This window comes from Cimex lectularius, unplaced genomic scaffold, assembly GCF_000648675.2.
Source record: "Cimex lectularius strain Harlan isolate CLEC.00 unplaced genomic scaffold, Clec_2.1 scaffold194, whole genome shotgun sequence".
Lineage (NCBI taxonomy): Eukaryota > Metazoa > Arthropoda > Insecta > Hemiptera > Cimicidae > Cimex > Cimex lectularius.
Window position 1 is genome coordinate 460942 of NW_019392734.1, and position 18070 is coordinate 479011.

At 32.3% G+C, this 18070-nt stretch overlaps 2 protein-coding genes across 4 annotated transcripts; one reads left to right on the plus strand and one right to left on the minus strand.

Moving 5' to 3' along the window:
• Positions 1-2184: 2184 nt before the first annotated feature.
• LOC106661067 lies at positions 2185-3451 on the plus strand. Of its 2 annotated transcripts, none has more exons than XM_014384195.1 (4): positions 2185-2422; positions 2765-3048; positions 3116-3214; positions 3281-3451. In XM_014384195.1, exons 1-4 carry the CDS (start codon positions 2371-2373, stop codon positions 3374-3376), a joined length of 531 nt encoding a protein of 176 aa, XP_014239681.1. In that variant the 5' UTR covers positions 2185-2370; the 3' UTR covers positions 3377-3451. The 2 variants fall into 2 exon arrangements, with proteins under 2 accessions (XP_014239681.1, XP_014239683.1); XM_014384197.1 differs by having other exon boundaries at positions 2226-2561.
• Positions 3452-3493: 42 nt separating this feature from the next.
• LOC106661064 (galactosylgalactosylxylosylprotein 3-beta-glucuronosyltransferase 2-like) lies at positions 3494-16885 on the minus strand. Of its 2 annotated transcripts, none has more exons than XM_014384192.1 (8): positions 16240-16885; positions 16114-16160; positions 12660-12799; positions 11112-11271; positions 7223-7348; positions 6954-7145; positions 3853-5638; positions 3494-3733 (listed from the first exon to the last, which is right to left on the minus strand). In XM_014384192.1, exons 1-7 carry the CDS (start codon positions 16379-16381, stop codon positions 5432-5434), a joined length of 1014 nt encoding a protein of 337 aa, XP_014239678.1. In that variant the 5' UTR covers positions 16382-16885; the 3' UTR covers positions 3494-3733; positions 3853-5431. The 2 variants fall into 2 exon arrangements, with proteins under 2 accessions (XP_014239678.1, XP_024082704.1); XM_024226936.1 differs by having other exon boundaries at positions 16230-16876.
• Between the last annotated feature and the right edge of the window lie 1185 nt (positions 16886-18070).

An 18070-nucleotide genomic window follows, 5' to 3' on the forward strand; every position in this document is an offset into this window, starting at 1 on the left:
TAGAAAGTTGAGTTGTACAAGATTTCTTGATTGGGTGGTTATTTTGGTTCATTCCCATTACTTATTAATAGAATTTGGGCCAACTTTATTTATGCTGATAACAATGAAATCAATAATCAGATACTCTTATAGATCAAGATGAAGTAGTAAATTATGTGACTGAATTCTTAAATTTGTTTAATCTGGATTATCACCAAACATCATTAATGTGAAGGTTGGTGTTCTTATCATTCTTCTTAGAAACATTGAACCCGTCTTTAAACGGTACCAGATTGGCTGTCAAAATATGATAAAACAATGTCATCAATCATGACTAAATACAATCATTGATATCAAACCTTCAATTGTGTTCATTTAATTTATGTATATGCTCCTATATAGCAATAGCAATATTTATACTCAAAATACTTTGTTAAATAACACTTTTTGTTATCCCTCTGTGCAATGCCGAGTTATAATAAAGCTAGCAAATAAATAAATCTTGTAGAAACTATGAACCACAAATTTTCCATTTTCTCTAAGTTCCGTTTAAAATGTTTAAACATTATTAAACAAAATAATCCTTATAAAAGTTGGATTATTTCGTCTAGTGGAATGAAAAAGAAGAGACTATGGGAATATAGAGGAATTACTATAATTTCTATATCCAAATATGATAAAACTATTTATATATTTTATCCACTCAAATACCAAAACCACACAAATCCCCCAGTGCCCCATCCTCTTATAGACCAATAAGCCTCCTTCCTATTTTATCCAAAATCTTTAAAAGACTAATTCCTATATTCGACTCTGAAAATGTAATTCCTAACCATCAATTTGGATTTTGACCTCTCCATTCCACTGTTCAGCAGTGCTTCAGAGTAGTCAAAACAAACAATACTGCTCAGCCGTATTTCTGGACATTACGAAAGCATTTGACCAAGTATGGCACCCCGGCCTCCTCTACAAGTTAAAATGTATCCTCCCTCATTCCTACTACCTTATCGTGAAATCCTTCCTCTCAGATCAATGGTTTAAAGTAAGAATCAGCACCGATTTTTCACCTATCACACCAATCAAAGCTGGCGTTCCACAAGGAAGTATCCTAGGCCCAATCCTCTACACCATCTACACTGCTGACATACCCATACATCCAAACACACAAATCACAACCTACGCGGACGACTCCACAATCTTATCAACACACTTTAATCCTATGCTAGCACAGAAGCAATCCAACAACACCTGAACCTTATTACCAACTGGTACAATTTGTGGCGGATCAGGTTAAACAAACAAAAAAGGCCAACAAGTTACATTTACGCTCAAACTACAAACTTGTCCACCAGTGCACATTTACAACAAAATAATACCACCATCGAACCAAGTCCGTTACCTTGGGCTTTACTTAGAATTTAGATGGTAAACTTACTTGGAACCCACATACACGATTAAAACGGCAAGAACTTACCAAAAGATATGGACTACTCAGACGCCTTCTTGGACCAAAATCAAAACTAAGCATACATAACAAACTAACTGCTTACAAAACACTCATCAGACCTATTTGGACCTACGGAGTCGAGCTGTGGAGCTCGGCTAAACCATCCAATATCCAACGAATTCAGTCTTTTCAATTTAAAGTTCTCCGCCATATCCGCAATGCTCCCTTCTATGTCACCAATCAAACGATCCATAAAGATCTTAAAATCCCTTTCGTGAAAGATCTTATCCGAACACGCTTCTTCACTTTTCACTCTAACTTCCCTCCACTTTAACTCTCTAGCCCTAACTCTTTCCTCAACATCTCACCCTTACAATACTCCACACCGTTTAAAACGACAATGGCCTCATGACCTTCTATCTAACCCACCGAATTAACTTTACCTCCCCTCCCCCAATTAAATAAAAGTTGGTTTTAGTTTTCTTACTTCTTACTTTTTTGAGAACGTCACTTCTGACATCCATTCTGTACTTAACCAAAAAAAAGGGCACAAACGAAAACCCCACTGCCTCCTGGTCTGACAGGTTTGTTTATAACTAACTATTTCCTCAATGTATATTATGTACAGATAGCAATAAATAAAATAAATATCTTTAATTAAAAAAAAAAATTATCCACTTATTGGATAATACAACAATCCAAATCATATGTAAATAAAATCTCATTTTAACTTTTTTTTTTTTTTTTTTTTTTTTTCAATAACACCTTGGAGAAAAAATGTATTTTGCACAGTATAACATAAAATTTAAAAAATATTAATAAACATATTATTTAATATAAATCAGATGCAATAATTATTTCAGTGTAACATTTTTTTAAACTTAGTTTTCCCTTATTTCTTGGCTAAATTTTTGTTAGTGCCCTTTTTTTTGGTTAATTACAGAATGGATGTCAGAAGTCTTAAGTTCTCAGATACCTTTTTTGAAATGATGAGTGGTGAGTCAAACTCAATAAAAAATTTATTTCAAAGCATGTAAATAAAGATGGAGTGCTGAGAGCGATGGGGAACTTCCTATGACAATTATCTTCAAATCAATCTCGACCATACACACACACCTATGTATACACTAACAATGTAGGTGGATTTTGTATGCATAATAGCAAGATAAAAAATACAATATTTTTTAAAACTTAATCTCATAAAAAAAAACTTGCTTAACATTTGTATTTATTAATATATCTTATATACATACATTTAAAAAAAATGAAAAAGAAACAAAAACAATATGTAGATCATTCTTTGGTATGATTAACACACGTATTACAATTTCATTTTAGACACAATGGGATCCGGTGCAAGTGTCACAAGTCCAACATACATTTTCAAATCAAAAGCTGAAAGCAAAGACTTACAGAATTCAAATGAAAATGAACATTCGCAAAAATGTGTCTACAGCAATACGACTAATCAAAAGAAATGCAGTACCGATTTCAAAAAGCTGGGATCTAATTTTGTTCGGAATTTGCTTAGAAGCGAGTTTGATCTACCACTCAATTTACAGACTCCTCAATTGAGTTCAACACTAGAAAAGGAAGCTCAGCAAAAAGAAGAACCAAAATCTGTATTGAAAAAGAAAGATGTAAATTTTTGATTTACTTTTGTCTTATTTTATTTGTACTTGCTTGCAGGAAGAAACAAGACCTTCTTTGGTTCTGCTCCCCACTCGCTCGTCTCAATATTTCAAGAATCTAATTCTCATGGGAGACCCTGACACGAAAAACCATGAAGTAAGTTACAATGTTGTCCTTTTCATCAACTTTTTTTTTCTAAAAAAATAAACTGTTGCATTTCAGCCGAATCTAGATCCATCAGGCGATGTGAACAGAGCAATAAAAACTTTTTCCATTCCAACCGATAAGCTGACAAAACTGAAATTCCTTTCTATATGATGGAATAAATCAAAAATGTCTGTAGTTTAATTTTTCTCTGTCATTTAACAAAATATACGATATTAACCGTCTAAATGGTTGTTTGCAAATTATTAACTGAAATAAAAAATAAAAAAATTACTTTACATATGTTTATATTGAACAGAAAACTCCTACCATTCAAAAAATGGTCCACATTTAATTTTAAAATACAACCCTTTATAATAATTATTTAGTCTTCTTGGCCTTTTCTTCTACTACAATTTTACGTGCTTTTTCAATAAATCTTAACTGCTTTTCTTCTACTGCCTTTCTCAACATATGGCCAGTGTCCCTGCACTTCATCGGATCTTCCCTGTTTTGTTCGTAGCACTTGTACTAAACATTACCATTATATCAACAAACAGTAAAACAAAACAACAAAAGATAGAAATTCTGTCTTTGATCTAGAATTTTGTGAAAATTCTGAAATCGATATGTTGAAAAAGTCAACTTACAACATTGTGTACATATGGATCAGGAGGTGAAACACGAAAGCTAGTTTCCAGCCGATGTTGTAGCTCGTCTAAGTAATCATCGCCCAAATACCAATTTCTCGTGTGCTCTTCTTCCACCTGTCTCTCTTTGTCTCGCATTTCCTCTTCTAGTTCTGTCAATCGGGACTTCTTAGGTAAGCCGGTGATTTTTTTTTTAGCATTTTCTGAGATGGTTATGTCGGTGCCCTTCTTCGGAGGTGGTTTTATGTCGGGTTTGACCCGTCTCTTGCCATCTCCTTGAAAGGGAGGTGGTTCAGGTTCTTCACAGAATTCGTCATCCATTTTATAACTTTAAATTTAGCAGTTTGTACATCAAATAAGAATTTTTTTTTAAACAAAACAAAATGCCAGATGGCCAATACTATAGTTGTGGGTTTTATGATGAATTCCACATGTTTTAATAAACGTGCATTGTGCAAACAATATTTGTCATTTTGGTCACGTATTTTAAATTGACAAAGTGCAAATTATGAAATTATTCTAAAAAATATTTTGTATTCATCTACCACTTTAAAACTTCCAAACTGTGAACACATGTTGTCAAACTTTGTCAATAGAACAAATGAATCTTTTAACTAGGCACATTTTAAGGTTCAAAACTTTACTTTTCAAAAAGTAAAATTAATAAAGAAACCTAGAGGGAAAAAAAATCAATGGCAAGCTTTAAAAGAGTTTATTACAGCCATAACTTGACAGCGAGATTACAAATGCAGTAAGCACTGTTAAAAGTATTCTTATCAATTATTTTTCTCTCGACAATAAATATCAAGTAATAAATATTATATATTCTAGACTAGAATACTAAAATTATCCTATCGAAAGGCACATATCTAAAAATACTTGAGCACTTTTAACTGACAACAAATTCCATTTAATGGTTGAGGTCACTAAAATAATTAATTGAGGAATATGCTTTTTATAATTTTGGAAAGAAACTAAACCACTCCTAAGAAAACTGAATTTTGATTTACAATGGTAAATTTTGAAATAATTTTATTTTAGAAATATACTAACAATAAATCGTAGCATGTTAACATGGAAGGAATATCATAAGAGGATAAACTAATTAACCATTAAAATTATTTACAGAAGCAAATATGACATTTATTTTTACAAAACGACATCTTTTAGGATGTAGAGAATATAGAATGAGCAGAAATACTATCAACAATTACTTCAATTCTTATGCAAGCAGTCATATAAAATATATTCAACGTAATTACTGAAAATGATTTCCATTATTTCTACAAGTGTAATTTATGTCACCGTATTAAAAAGGTAATAATAAATTTATTATGTACAATATACTTTATACATTTCCTGGTTTGTACAACATTTAAAAAAAAAAGAGATTCAAATAAACAATTTCTTTTTGGATTAACATTTCACAGATGTGTAACATTTACATATAAATTTTATTTAAAAAAAAAGAACATAATTGAATATTAACCGATGTGTTGATATCAGTATTCGAATATTGCACATGTCAAAGTAAAATTATTTTTCAATAATAAATAAAAAACAATAAGCTTTATCATGTTCATACTTCAATGCCACCATTTGAATGGATGCCCTTTGTTCGTTTAAGTTTGTCCTCTTCAGACAGCCTGGCCCGTTCAGTTCTTGTATGCCAGACTAGGACTTGGGTACAGTTATCCGCCTTGGGTTCTAACCTATCTTTGGTTGTCAATTGTTCAAGCATGTACGTTTCTTGAAAACCAGCTGTCACATTGTACGTAAACGCTGCCTGAAACAATTATGGAAGAAATATTTTACAACGCTATTTGTGCAATTTATCCTACTGGAAGGAGAATATATCGTGTATTTTAATTTAAGAATGACTTAGACCGACAGAGTTAAACAAATCACAAGTATTTTACGTTTTTATTATCCCTTATGGTAATAATATACACACAAGAAACCAGACATTCATATTTTATTATTTTAAACTATATATATTGGGTCGTGCTGGGGGTTGTGGCGTGCTGGATTTAGACGGGGATTGGGCGGGGTACATGAGGTTTTGCATTTTTAAACCCCATCTGTTCGGGATTTGGGTGGCGGCGCATACACTCATATCCTCTTAAACTAGTGTCAGAAAAATGGTGGATGCAACAATGGTTGCCTACCGCATGATTCTGGCCTGGTTTGGTGCGGCTGCGCCCATATGGAGTGTATAGTTCCTCTGTTACGCAGCATATATAAGACACTTGTCATCTCTTTTTCTTTTCTTTTTCAAATTAAAGTCATTAATTACTAGCTGTAATTTTTTGCTCAAAAACACAATGAATTCTGTGAGATCATCTTCAGGGCCTGGGATTTATAAACACTGTTTAAATTTAGAATGTGGAAAAAATGAATTTACAATGCTAGAAAGTTTTAGATTAAAAAAAATGAATTTATACAATGCTAGAAAATTTTAGATGAAAAAAAATGAATTTATACAATGCTAGAAATATTTTTAATTAAATAATAATTAATTTTATTTTTTTTAATCAAAAAATTTTCTAGCATTGTATAAATTCATTTTTTTTAAATCTACAATTTTCTAGAATTGTATAAATTCAATCTAAAATTTTCTAGAATTGTATAATTCATTTTTTTTAAGCTAAAATTTTCTAGCATTGTATAAATTCATTTTTTTTAAATCTACAATTTTCTAGAATTGTATAAATTCATTTTTTTAATCTAAAATTTTCTAGAATTGTATAATTCATTTTTTTTAAGCTAAAATTTTCTAGAATTGTATAAATCATTTTTTTTAAGCTAAAATTTTTTAGCATTCTATAAATTCATTTTTTTTTAATCTAAAATTTTCTAGCATGTAAATTCATTTTTTCCACATGCATTTGTAAAACTTAAACAATGTTTATAAGTTCCAAACCCTGGAGATGATCTCAATAAAGATCTAAACGTTGGCACGATAAAGAAAATGTTTTTCTAAAACCTATGTCACACCAGACCACATCTCACGATCTCCGAATATTCATTGAATTCTGCTTTATGCAATCAAATAAATCTTGTTAAAATCACATTAATAAAGTAAAAAATTCTTTACATACTGTTGTTTTTTTTAAAAGATGCTGAAGGTTGATGGCGAAGCCGGCCATATCGATAGGAAACTTCCTATCGGGCCTCCACGCACTGTTAAAACCAATAACTTTACCAGTGGTCATATTTACCAATGGCCTTTCTACCATTAAACCACCTGCCAGGCCAACTGGCCAAACGCTAACTTCTTTTGTAAACCTCATCTAAAAAATACAATTTAAAAAATATATATATTTAAAAAGCAATGAATGACAAAAAAAAAGTTTAAATTAATTTTTACCTCTCTAAACACTTGTATAGAATAAGTATTGTCATCGTCTGCAAAATAGACTACACCTTTGTCATTCAAACTTCGATTCTTCCTGAGCCACCTTAAAGCTGCATTTCTTTGAACTACACCTCTAGCCTGTTTACAAAAAATGTTCTTATTAGATTTTTAGATTCTAATATCGTTAGCGTTATTCTGAACATATTGCAATTTCATGTTCATACAAAATGCATTGCTTTCTGTACAAAATTGATAATTTAACAATGTGATAGCGATGAACAATAAAATAAGGATCTGGCAGGATTTTGTCAGACCACGGAGATGGGGGTAGAGGACCTAGCCATTGCTGGAATTCTCGGTATTTAACTGCTGGTTTATTGGGCACTTGGGCGGTTTGGATGACTGTTTGTGTGGGATGTTGAGAAGAAAGGCTTGGCCTAGTGCATGCTAAAATTATATCCGGGGGATTTCTAGGTCTTGGTGAACGGCTTGGTTAGTGACGTAGAGGATGCGACGGAGGCTTTATATGTTGAACTGGTACATGGCCATTTACTGGGTCTGTCTTCACTCGCGGGCTTTTTGTCCAGTTATTCAAACACGTTTAGGCATTGCACCTTCTTCAGTGAGGACTTTTAATTCAATGGATTGATTTTTTGGTTGTTGGATGGCTTGGCTGAACACCATAGACCTGACTCTGTAGATCCAAATTGATCTAATAAGTGTCTTGACATTGTTAATTTATTGAGCGGATTTAGGTCCAAGTAGGAGGCGTTTGAGTTATCTGTATCTTCAGTTGAGTTCTTGTCTTTTCTGTTTAATGTGCGAGTCCCATGTATGTATGCTGTCCAAGTGAAGCTAAGGTAGAGGGGATTAGTGGGGGGTTGTAGTGGATTTGGTTGGATGAAGGGATTTCTTTACTGTATATGTGCACTGGTGGACTTCTAAGTTTAAACCTCACATGACAGCCCTTTTGTTCATTTAGCTGAATGCACTACTGAGTGAACCAGTCTGTAATGAGGTTGGGTGATCACAGGGTCAGTGTGTGAGGAGAGGATTGGTATTTGAGATAATCGGTTGAGGAATCGGCCTTGTCCGAAAATTCAGTGCCAATTCTCACCCTCACCCAGTTATCTGAGAGGAAGGAATTTTAATTTGAAAAGGAGGCCGGCCGGGGTGCCAAACTCTGTTAAATGCCTCCGTGGCATCTAGAAAAACTGCTTACTAATTTTTTAATGTTTATTTTCTAGGGCAGAAGTTAATGTGTCAACTACTTGTAAACCCTGCTCGACAGCAGAATGGAGGGATGTAAAACCAAATTGATGGATGGGGATTTCTTTGCAGGGAGGCGGAAATTTGGAATTTATTTCCGTTATTTTTAAATATTTTATTAAATTAAAAAACCCTAAATAAGATAATAAAACACTAATCCACAAAAAATGGCACACTGAAATTTTGATTAATTTTTTTTAAATTTAACAATGTTTTGGCCCTATTTTTTGTTTTACTACTTTAAAAATGATGAAAAGGCAAAACCACTTAATTCCTAATTTGATTCAAAATCTCCATCATTTAAATAATCATACATTAGTTGAGATGTGGGATGAAATTCTTCAAGAAATGTTAAGCTTAATTATGAGCATGAGAAGATCAGAGTGTGCAATAAGAACAAGTTCATAAACTTTTTGTTTTATAATGTTTTATTTTTAATTTTTTTTAAGAGAGAGGGGGTATTTTTATTTTCTATTTACCAACCAACTCTTTTAATAAATACCTGAAATATAAATAAAAATAAAAATAAAACCAAAAAGGCAAGTTCATAAAAATAATATTGTAATCAAACTTTTCTGCCTGTAATTGAACTAAAATTATTATTGTTGAAGTATAAAGAAGATGTAATTTGCGGATTTGCAAATATTATACACTAGAGAAATTTTCTTTAAAAAAAAAGTCAAATGTTGAGAGACTTCAACATTTTAATCCAATCAACAATTTGAAGTGATTAACAGCCAATGCATACTTTAAACGTACCTATATGTGGGAAATCGTCAAGGATTTCTTGGAGGATTCCCTCAACTCCCTCCAAGATTTTCTTCCAGTTCTTATCACTAATCAATGATATTTTAAATTTGATAGTGTTAAAGTACACATCAGCCAGAAATTTTTTTCTTTAAATAATTTTTTGGGTTTTAAAAGACCCAAAATTGAATAAATAAATATTCCAATAAAATCTTCTAAAAGAACTGGAGGTTTTCCCAAAATACTTCCTTAATTTTTTAACATTGGGCCAAGAACATATTTTTACACGCTTCAATGGGTCACTATTTTGTATTATAAATCAAGATTGTAAAAATAATGATAAAGTGATGAGACCAGCCATTTCTCCACATAAAAGGATCATTGCATTGAGGTTTTTAACTACTGCAAGAAGATTTGAAGACTTCCAAGAAGTATTCAACAATAATATCACCTTAACATTTTTAAGGCTTGTGATTAGTTATCTCGTTCGAGCTTACAAACACATAGCATTGCAAGCTGGACACTCATGGCATCTACTGGGCTGAGGTTGAATCCAATGTACAGCAGCCACTTGGTAGTAATGGCCACCTCCCACACGCTTCCTTTCCCGTCCTTATCATCATTGAGCCACTTTCCTTCCCTTGTACAGTCACAAAATATTTTTTCTGGAAAACCATTCTACACAATATCTCAATCTCTTTAAGAACACCATCAGAGAACATAGGCAGGGGAATGCGTTTTACCATCTTAAAATCAGTCCCAAAAATCGCTTGATACTCCTCACATCCGAGGCTATTTATTTTATTTATCTTTAAACTACTCTTTTTCTTTTCAAGGTTCAAATAAAATCTGACAGTTTGGGCTACGTTTTTTCTTTTTGTGAAGTGTTTAATCTTTAGCCATCGATCACTTACTCATCCTATCACTTGTGCTGTCTTATCAATGTTGTTATTGACTTTGTAACTTCACAACTTTTGCATTACTCAAGTCAAAAAAACAAATTCGTTATCTGTTTATTTAAAACTCAATTTAATCATGTTTGACTGGCCACTTTAGCTGAGCAATCAGCCGAGCTCCCAAGTCAAACTGTCATCTTTTTAGTAATCTGTACAATAAATCCTGACTGGAATTTACTGGAAGTTATATTGGATCTTTAGTTTAAATAATTGTTCTTATTTTTATGTGACCGTATATTATATTACCATTGCAAACTTTGCATAGCGTAAAGTGAATAAACTCTACGATTTTATCTTTTTATCTCCCTGAGAGCTTTTATCATAAATCCTCAACACATTCTGTTTTTATTTGATTTTTACACACCAATTTTCAGTTCTTTACCTACATGCCAACTTTTTTTTTTTCAAATTCATACAAAAATTTTGTCTTCAGTCACAAAATGATCAGAATTTTTTTAACAATTCTCAAAAGGGCTATGCAGAGAACTGAACCCAGGCCTGCTGAAATGGTCAATGTGATAATTGGACGCTCAAACTCAGACCAGTATGTCCCATTAGTGTAATTACCCACATAAAACTCAAAATTCTTCTGAACAAGACAGGAATAGAAAAGAATATTTTAAAAAATGTTTAAATAGGTGTGTTAAAATGTTAAAAAGGTTTGTAATAATTTTCAATCCATTATATTTCGTGGTCTAACTGACCAAATAACTTCTTTCAATTAATTAATCTATATGTAAGGTATTGGTTGAAACGAAAAAGTAAGTGTCGTGAGTGGGATTTGAACCCAAGACCTTCGGCTAAATTATTTTCAATGGGCAATTTTTTTTACATGTAAAATATATTTGTACAATTTTGAACGAATAAGTAACTTCTTATTATTATTATTTTTAATTCAATTCAAAGAAATGTTTTTAATGATTACTCACAGCTCCCTTGCGTTGGTAGAATGGAGGAGTCTGTTCAAATAAGTGGGTATAATTCAATGAAGACCTTGCTAAAAAGTTCTCAACGAGTAGGGTTTTCTTTTGTGAATCTTCAACAATAATCCAATGGATGTTGCTGACGAGCATTAAAGTTTGAGAAAATCTGAAAAAAAAAATTTGTTAATTGAAGAAATGGAATAAGAAATTCGAGGCCATCTTTTGGCCAACTAAACGAATAATTCTTATACGGAAATTGTTGCCTTTAATTGGAAAATGTTCTGATTTGAATTTTAATCCGTCTCTAGCTTGTTACAATGGCAATGCAGAACGCCTGGCTAATAAACCGGCGAATTGTTAAATTACTGTCTCTTTACAAAAAAAAAGTCATTGCACTAGCCTTGGAAATATATTACATGCATTATACCACTTAGAAATTGCTTAAATTTATTATCTTTTTATATTTTGTTTGTGGCTTTTTTTCAAGAGATAATAAGTTGATCTAGTACACAATCTAGTACACAGATCACCATGGCTAAATTAAGTTAAATTGGTTGCACTCTCTTAGGTCCAGTTGTCTGGGTTAGGGAAAAGGAAATGAAAATCAAATGTAATTACATCACAATTTCATTAAATTACAATAAACTTTTCTTTTTTAATATATTTTTTAAATTTATTTGTGTGATGTGCATCAAGATGATTAAGCATCTGACCGGCCTTGACACTGTTTGAGTCACCGATGACCTCTAATGTTAAATGACTTTCTAAAATCTTTTGTCATCAAATGAGGGGAAAAGCACATAGGCTAAAAATAAAAATGGCAATCGGTTTAATCTCCAATTAATTCGTCCCATTTGTAATATTTGAAAATGTTTTTAGTTTAAAAAAATTACCAGTAAGATGGTTTTATTTAAAATATTTTAACCCGAAATTCGGAAAAGAACCTGCATTGAAAACGCGAGAAAAATTAAATGTGAGTTTTCCATCCAAATTGCCAACTGAAGCTTTGAAGGTCTAACATATTAACTCGTGTGCTCCATCTTTTTAACTCTTGTTAGCACAAGGCACAAATCGATTCCAATTTATTTACATTGCAGGCAATTATATATACAGAATTTAAATATATTTTCATTTATTTTACTAATTTACTTATTAGGGTTAATTTATAAACTTAACAAAGAAACAGATTTTTTCTTCTCCTTCACATGGGAATTTACTTATTTAAAAACTGTGTGACCAATTACTTTAATTGTGCATAGCTAATTTTGGATGGCCAACCTTCAAAAGATTATATTGTTTAAGAAAAAAAAAATATTGATCTCTTGATTTCTGGATATATTTTCTCATTATATACACTGGGATGCTTAATTAAAAAATCTCTAAGAGGGATTAATTTTTACGATCAAACTTGTCGACCATTTTTTATTTATCCAGAAAAAAACTGAAACGATATGTACAACTATAATGAAAAATAATTTCACGTTAAATTCAACCCATTACCCTGTTATGTAATAATTGTAATATAACGTTGGGGCTATTCTTATCACCACCGACCTTGTTAATTCTGCTTTCTGTACTGGGCGACTATAAGTTGGAGTTATGACATAGATTATTGGCAAGTCCGGATCCCAATGTTGACAGTCTTGCTGGCACATCTTCAGTCTATCTAATATCTGCTCTCTAGTTTCTCTAAGCTAGAAAAAATAAGAAAATGCGTATTTTTTTAATACGTAGATAAAATAAAACCTTTTTAATTTACAACTATGTATGGTGATTAGTGACCGTTAGTCGATAATTATTCAGAAATCATGAGATGCAGTCTGGTGTGATGTAGGTTTCAGAAAAATGGGCACTCTCAACACAACACGCAAGAATGGCACACTTGCGCAGAAAACAAACACTTTGAGCCCTGAAAATGATCTCAATAAAGATCGAAATGTTGGCACAATAAAGAAAATGTTTTTCTGAAACCTACATCACACCAGAACGCATCTCACAATTTCTGATTAATTATTGACAACTATGTGTGTTTCTTAGTGACCTGTTTCATAATTTGTTAAAGTCGTAAGCAGCAGTCAAGAGTGAGGTAGTTTAGAAAAACACCTTTTTCATTTTTTTGCAGACGTTCTGACCTTTATTCGGGTCATCTTCAGGCCTGGGTAAATTACAAAACATATGTTGATTGAAAAAAATACAATTTAAGTTTGTTTTTTTTTCAATTAACATATGTTTTGTAATTTGTAAAGATGACCCAAATAAAGGTCGAAACATAGGTAAAAAACAAATGAAAAAGATGTTTTTCTAAACAACCTCATTCTTGATCACTCCTCACGACTTTAACAAATTATTGACAACTATGTTTATTTAATGGATGTTTCAATAATTAAGACTAATCAGTATAGTATGGCAGTATTTAAAAAAAAACCATCAAATAGGCTACTTTAAAAAATTTAAACTGTACCCACAATTATTCTCAAATTTTTTTTCTCGATTTCTACAGGAGTATACAACACACTCCAAAATCTTGCGATATAAAAAAACAATATAAGTGAAGTTTATTAACAAAATGATGCGACAAAATTGGCTATCATAAAAAATAAAAATATGTATTTTTAATAAATTATCAGAAAACATTTTTATTAGATAATTTTCTGCCAAATAGGAAAGCTATGGCTTTAGGTTTGATTTGAAAAATCAAAACCTAATCCAGTAATTAAAATTATACGCTAATCTGACATGGAATACGGGGAAAAATACACTTTAAAAAATGTTTAAAAAAAGTTAGTAAAACTGTCAACTTTTAACTGGTCTGTAAACAAAGGATTTAGGCGTGGAGAAAAGATTGTTAAAAATGGCATAAAAGTATCTTATATTTGAATAGACAATAAAGTTATCTTCATTTTAACCTCTTTTTTTGTGATTTATGATGATAAAGAACTAGAAAAAAATACACTTGGACTAAAAAATGAACCAATTAAAATCCATTTTATAACAAAATAATAGGAAATTTTTTTTTGTGGTTGGATTTTTAGGTACATATTATTACTAAGGTATTAGTTTGATTTAACATAAAAACCAACCCATTAGAGTAATCTAAAAACATGTGTTCATACATTAAAAAAAATCCAATTAAACCATGTGAAAGTCATAGTACATCAAAATCTTTTGAACTTTGAAAATTCAAACTGCCTTTCCTTGTCATCTTAGCAAGATTTTTAACTGTTTAAAATAAGCAAATGTCCAACTTGATTTGCTGGTGTGCTACAACAAATATTTTTAGAATAGAGTAAAATAATGGGGAAAAGGTCGATGCTTCCATCTAAATCTATAGTGGGGGCATCAGTGGCCACAACGGTTTAGGTGATCACATGACACTCATCACTATAGATAAAGGTCCCGGGTTCGAATCCAGCGGCCCTGCATTCGAACCCGGCATACTATAATTTTTTTTTTAAACATAAACACCCTAAGAGTTTGACACCTCTGCTGTAGCAAACCCTCGTTAAAAATAAATCAAATTAAAAAATCCATAGTTAACCCAAAAGTTTTGTAAATAGAAAATTCAACCATCCATTTGTGTCATATTAATGAGATTTTAAGTATTTAAAATAAGATATTACACTCGTTTTGTTGGGGTGCTACAAAAAAATCTTTTTGAAATAAAACAAAAATTAAGGATTATTCATCTCGTGATGAAATATAAATGTTTAACATATAACAGCCAAAGAAAAATGTATATTTAATTTGAATTTCATTTAATACCCATCAAAGCCCAAAATAATCTGACAGTTCTGCATGCTTGGTAGTGTGAAACTGCATGTATCTTATTTAATGTTTGTTTTTATTTTAAAAAAATGAAAAGATTTTTGTTGCTTACTTTATATTTCTGCTCAAGGTGGAATTGCAATATGTATATTGTTTCTAAAGTTTCATAAATAAATTTAATTTCATTAAAAATCCATCCAGGTCTAATAATCTGAAAGTTTTGCCAGCCAGGGAGTTTGAAATGTTGTGTCTTGTTTTCAGGGGAATGATGTAACAAAATCCTAAAGCAAGCATTTCAATAAAAGTAGTAAAAAATGAAGATATTCATTGCATACTTTACATTTCTGTTCAAGCTGGAATTGAAATATGTATATTGTTTCTATTGTTTTATAAATAATTTTAATTTAATCAAAACTCCATCCAATTTCTGCAAATGAATGCCAATCTGAATGTTTTGCCAGCCAGGGAGTTTGAAATGTTGTGTCTTGTTTTTAGGGGAATGATGTAACAAAATCCTAAAGCAAGCATTTCAATAAAAGTTATAAAAAAATGAAATGATATTTATTGCATAATTTATATTTCTGTTTAAGCTGGAATTGAAATATGTATATTGTTTCTGTTGTTTTATGAATAATTTTAATTTGATTAAAAATCCATCCAATTTCTGCAAATGAATGCCAATCTGAATGTTTTGCCAGCCAGGGAGTTGGAAATGTTGTGTCTTGTTTTCAGGGGAATGATGTAACAAAATCCTAAAGCAAGCATTTCAATCAAAGTTATAAAAAATGAAGATATTCATTGCATACTTTACATTTCCGTTCAAGCTGGAATCGAAATATGTATATTGTTTCTGTTGTTTTATGAATAATTTTAATTTAATTAAAAATCCATCCAATTTCTGCAAATGAATGCCAATCTGAAAGTTTTGCCGGCCAGGCAGTTTGAAACGTCACCATGCCTTTTATTTTTGGAGGAATGACATAAGAAATTCTAAAGCAGGCATTTCAATAAAAATTATCAAAAAATGAAACGATATTCATTGCATACTTTATATTTCTCTTCAAGCTGGAATTGCAATATGTATATTGTTTTATATATAATTTTAATTCCATTAAAATCCCTCCATGTCTAATAATTTGTAAGTTTTGCCAACCAGGCAGTTCTACATTTCATGTCTTAGTTTTTGAGGATTGAATAATGTTAGAAATCTTACAATTTCTACAAAAAGCATAAAACTACTTACCAAGATTTCATACTCATCCATTGACTGTTTCATTGCAACGAATTGATCTAGAATATTTAAAAACATTATTGGCTTTTTTTTTTTTTATAATATTATTTGTAATTTAAAATAGGTACCCAGACTCACCTGAGTGGCCGCTCAAGGTGGCATAAAAAAGACATCCGACTACGGTCAAACCTAAGCACAAATACAACTTTGTCTTCCTAGACATATCGGCTAATGAATTTTTAGATAAATTTTCATAAGGTTGTTTGGACGAATTTGCCATTGGCCAAGACAATTTAACATTTAGAAAATGATATCCAACGCATCCGCTTTCGGATATTCCGGTCTAACATTTAGGCTTATCAACGGACGTAAATCGCGATATCTCCTCATCTTAGATCTCTGTCCTCCCTCAGGAAGCGAACTATAGCCGGCGACCCTCGTAAGAAAAATGCTTATTTTTGTGAGTATTATGATCTCCGTAACGGTTCATGGCCTTGTTGGCAGGGTCAAAGGCGAGGGTCCCGACCTCCGTAAAAAGAAAGGACTCTCGAACTCCGAGGATTAGCTAATTCCGAACCTGTCGACTTCGTTCTGGACAGAGACGGACATCACTACGGCCCGACGACACCGGCTCCGCGCAGACACGGCTCGGATCTATTTCGAACAATTTAATTATAACGTTTGAACTTTGAAATACATCCGCAGGACGGAGATCGAGGTCTAAAACAAACTGACTAATCTTTGCTACTAAAGTACTAAAGTCTAAACTACTAACAGCTCTGGTTCTCCCTCAACGACGGACCCGTCTCTATCCCCACTTCGTCGGCACCCCCAGTCGAATCGCAGCCGCAGGCCGCTTTAAATCAAAACATTTCATTGTAACACAAATGCAGGACGATCGCCCAGATTTATCAACATATCAATTAAACACCCGCGTATGCATTCACCAGGTCCGGTTAATAATCTTCTTACACTTCATAAATTTATATTGACTCACTGGAGTTTTGCCTGTGACCTCTAACCAGAACGGCATTAATTTGATCATATGATACATTTAATTATCTTAAACAGTCTAAATGATGCCAAATCACTGTACACACCGATCTATCTATAATTATATTACTACTTTACTTTTTATTGTTACTGTACAATCTTCCATCTCTAAATTATTTCCGTCCCTTAATATATTATTACACTAGCACCCACATTTCAAAACACATTAATAAAACAGCAACATGATTTCATTTGAGGAAAATCTACTTCTACAATCCATTTTCTTTTTCAGAAATACGTTTTAAACTCCTTCCCCGAGAAGTCGTCAGTTGATGGCATTTACTGACTTCTCTTTGTCTTCTCTTTCTCTCCCTGTCCATCTCTCTCAAACCCTCTCTCTCTTCTTTTTTCTCGCTCACTCATTCACTCTCTCTTCCTCCTCCCCCCTCAAACTCTCTCTCTCACTCTCTCTCACTCTCTCTCTCTCTCTCTCTCTCTCACATTTATCTCATCTGTTTTTATACCTGTCTCTATATTGCTAACAAGCCATCTATTGCTTCTGTTTCTTTCGCTCTTTCTCTCTCACACACTCTCTCACTCACTCTCTCTCTCTCACACTCTCTCTCACTTTCACTCTCTCTCTCTCACTTTCACTCTCTCTCACTTTCATTCTCACTCTCTCTCACTTTCATTCTCACTCTCTCTCACTCACTCTTTCTCACTTTCCCTCTCTCACTCACTCACTCCTATTCTCATTCACTGATTCCCTCTCTCTTCTTTTCCACCCTCACTCTCTCTCTCTCTCTCTCTCTCTCTCTCTCTCTCTCTCTCTCTTATTTATCTCACTCCCTCCTCACTCCTATTTTTTTCTGTCACTCACTCATCCTCTCTTTCTTCTTTTTCTCCCTCACTCACTTTTTCTCTCTCTCTTTTCTCTTCCACACACTCTCTCTCTCACTCACACACTTACTCTCTT

Bases quoted from the DNA above. Each gene is read 5' to 3' on its own strand.
- LOC106661067 (XM_014384195.1), top strand. From the start codon at position 2,371: ATGGATGTCAGAAGTCTTAAGTTCTCAGATACCTTTTTTGAAATGATG. The intron at 2,423-2,764 runs GTGAGTCAAACT...ATTTCATTTTAG, and splicing joins CTTTTTTGAAATGATGAGTG to ACACAATGGGATCCGGTGCA. The intron at 3,049-3,115 runs GTATTGAAAAAG...ACTTGCTTGCAG, and splicing joins AAAAAGAAGAACCAAAATCT to GAAGAAACAAGACCTTCTTT.
- LOC106661064 (XM_014384192.1), bottom strand. From the start codon at position 16,381: ATGGCAAATTCGTCCAAACAACCTTATGAAAATTTATCTAAAAATTCA. The intron at 16,161-16,239 runs GTGAGTCTGGGT...TAAATATTCTAG, and splicing joins CACCTTGAGCGGCCACTCAG to ATCAATTCGTTGCAATGAAA. The intron at 11,272-12,659 runs GTCGGTGGTGAT...TTTTTTTTTCAG, and splicing joins CAGAAAGCAGAATTAACAAG to ATTTTCTCAAACTTTAATGC.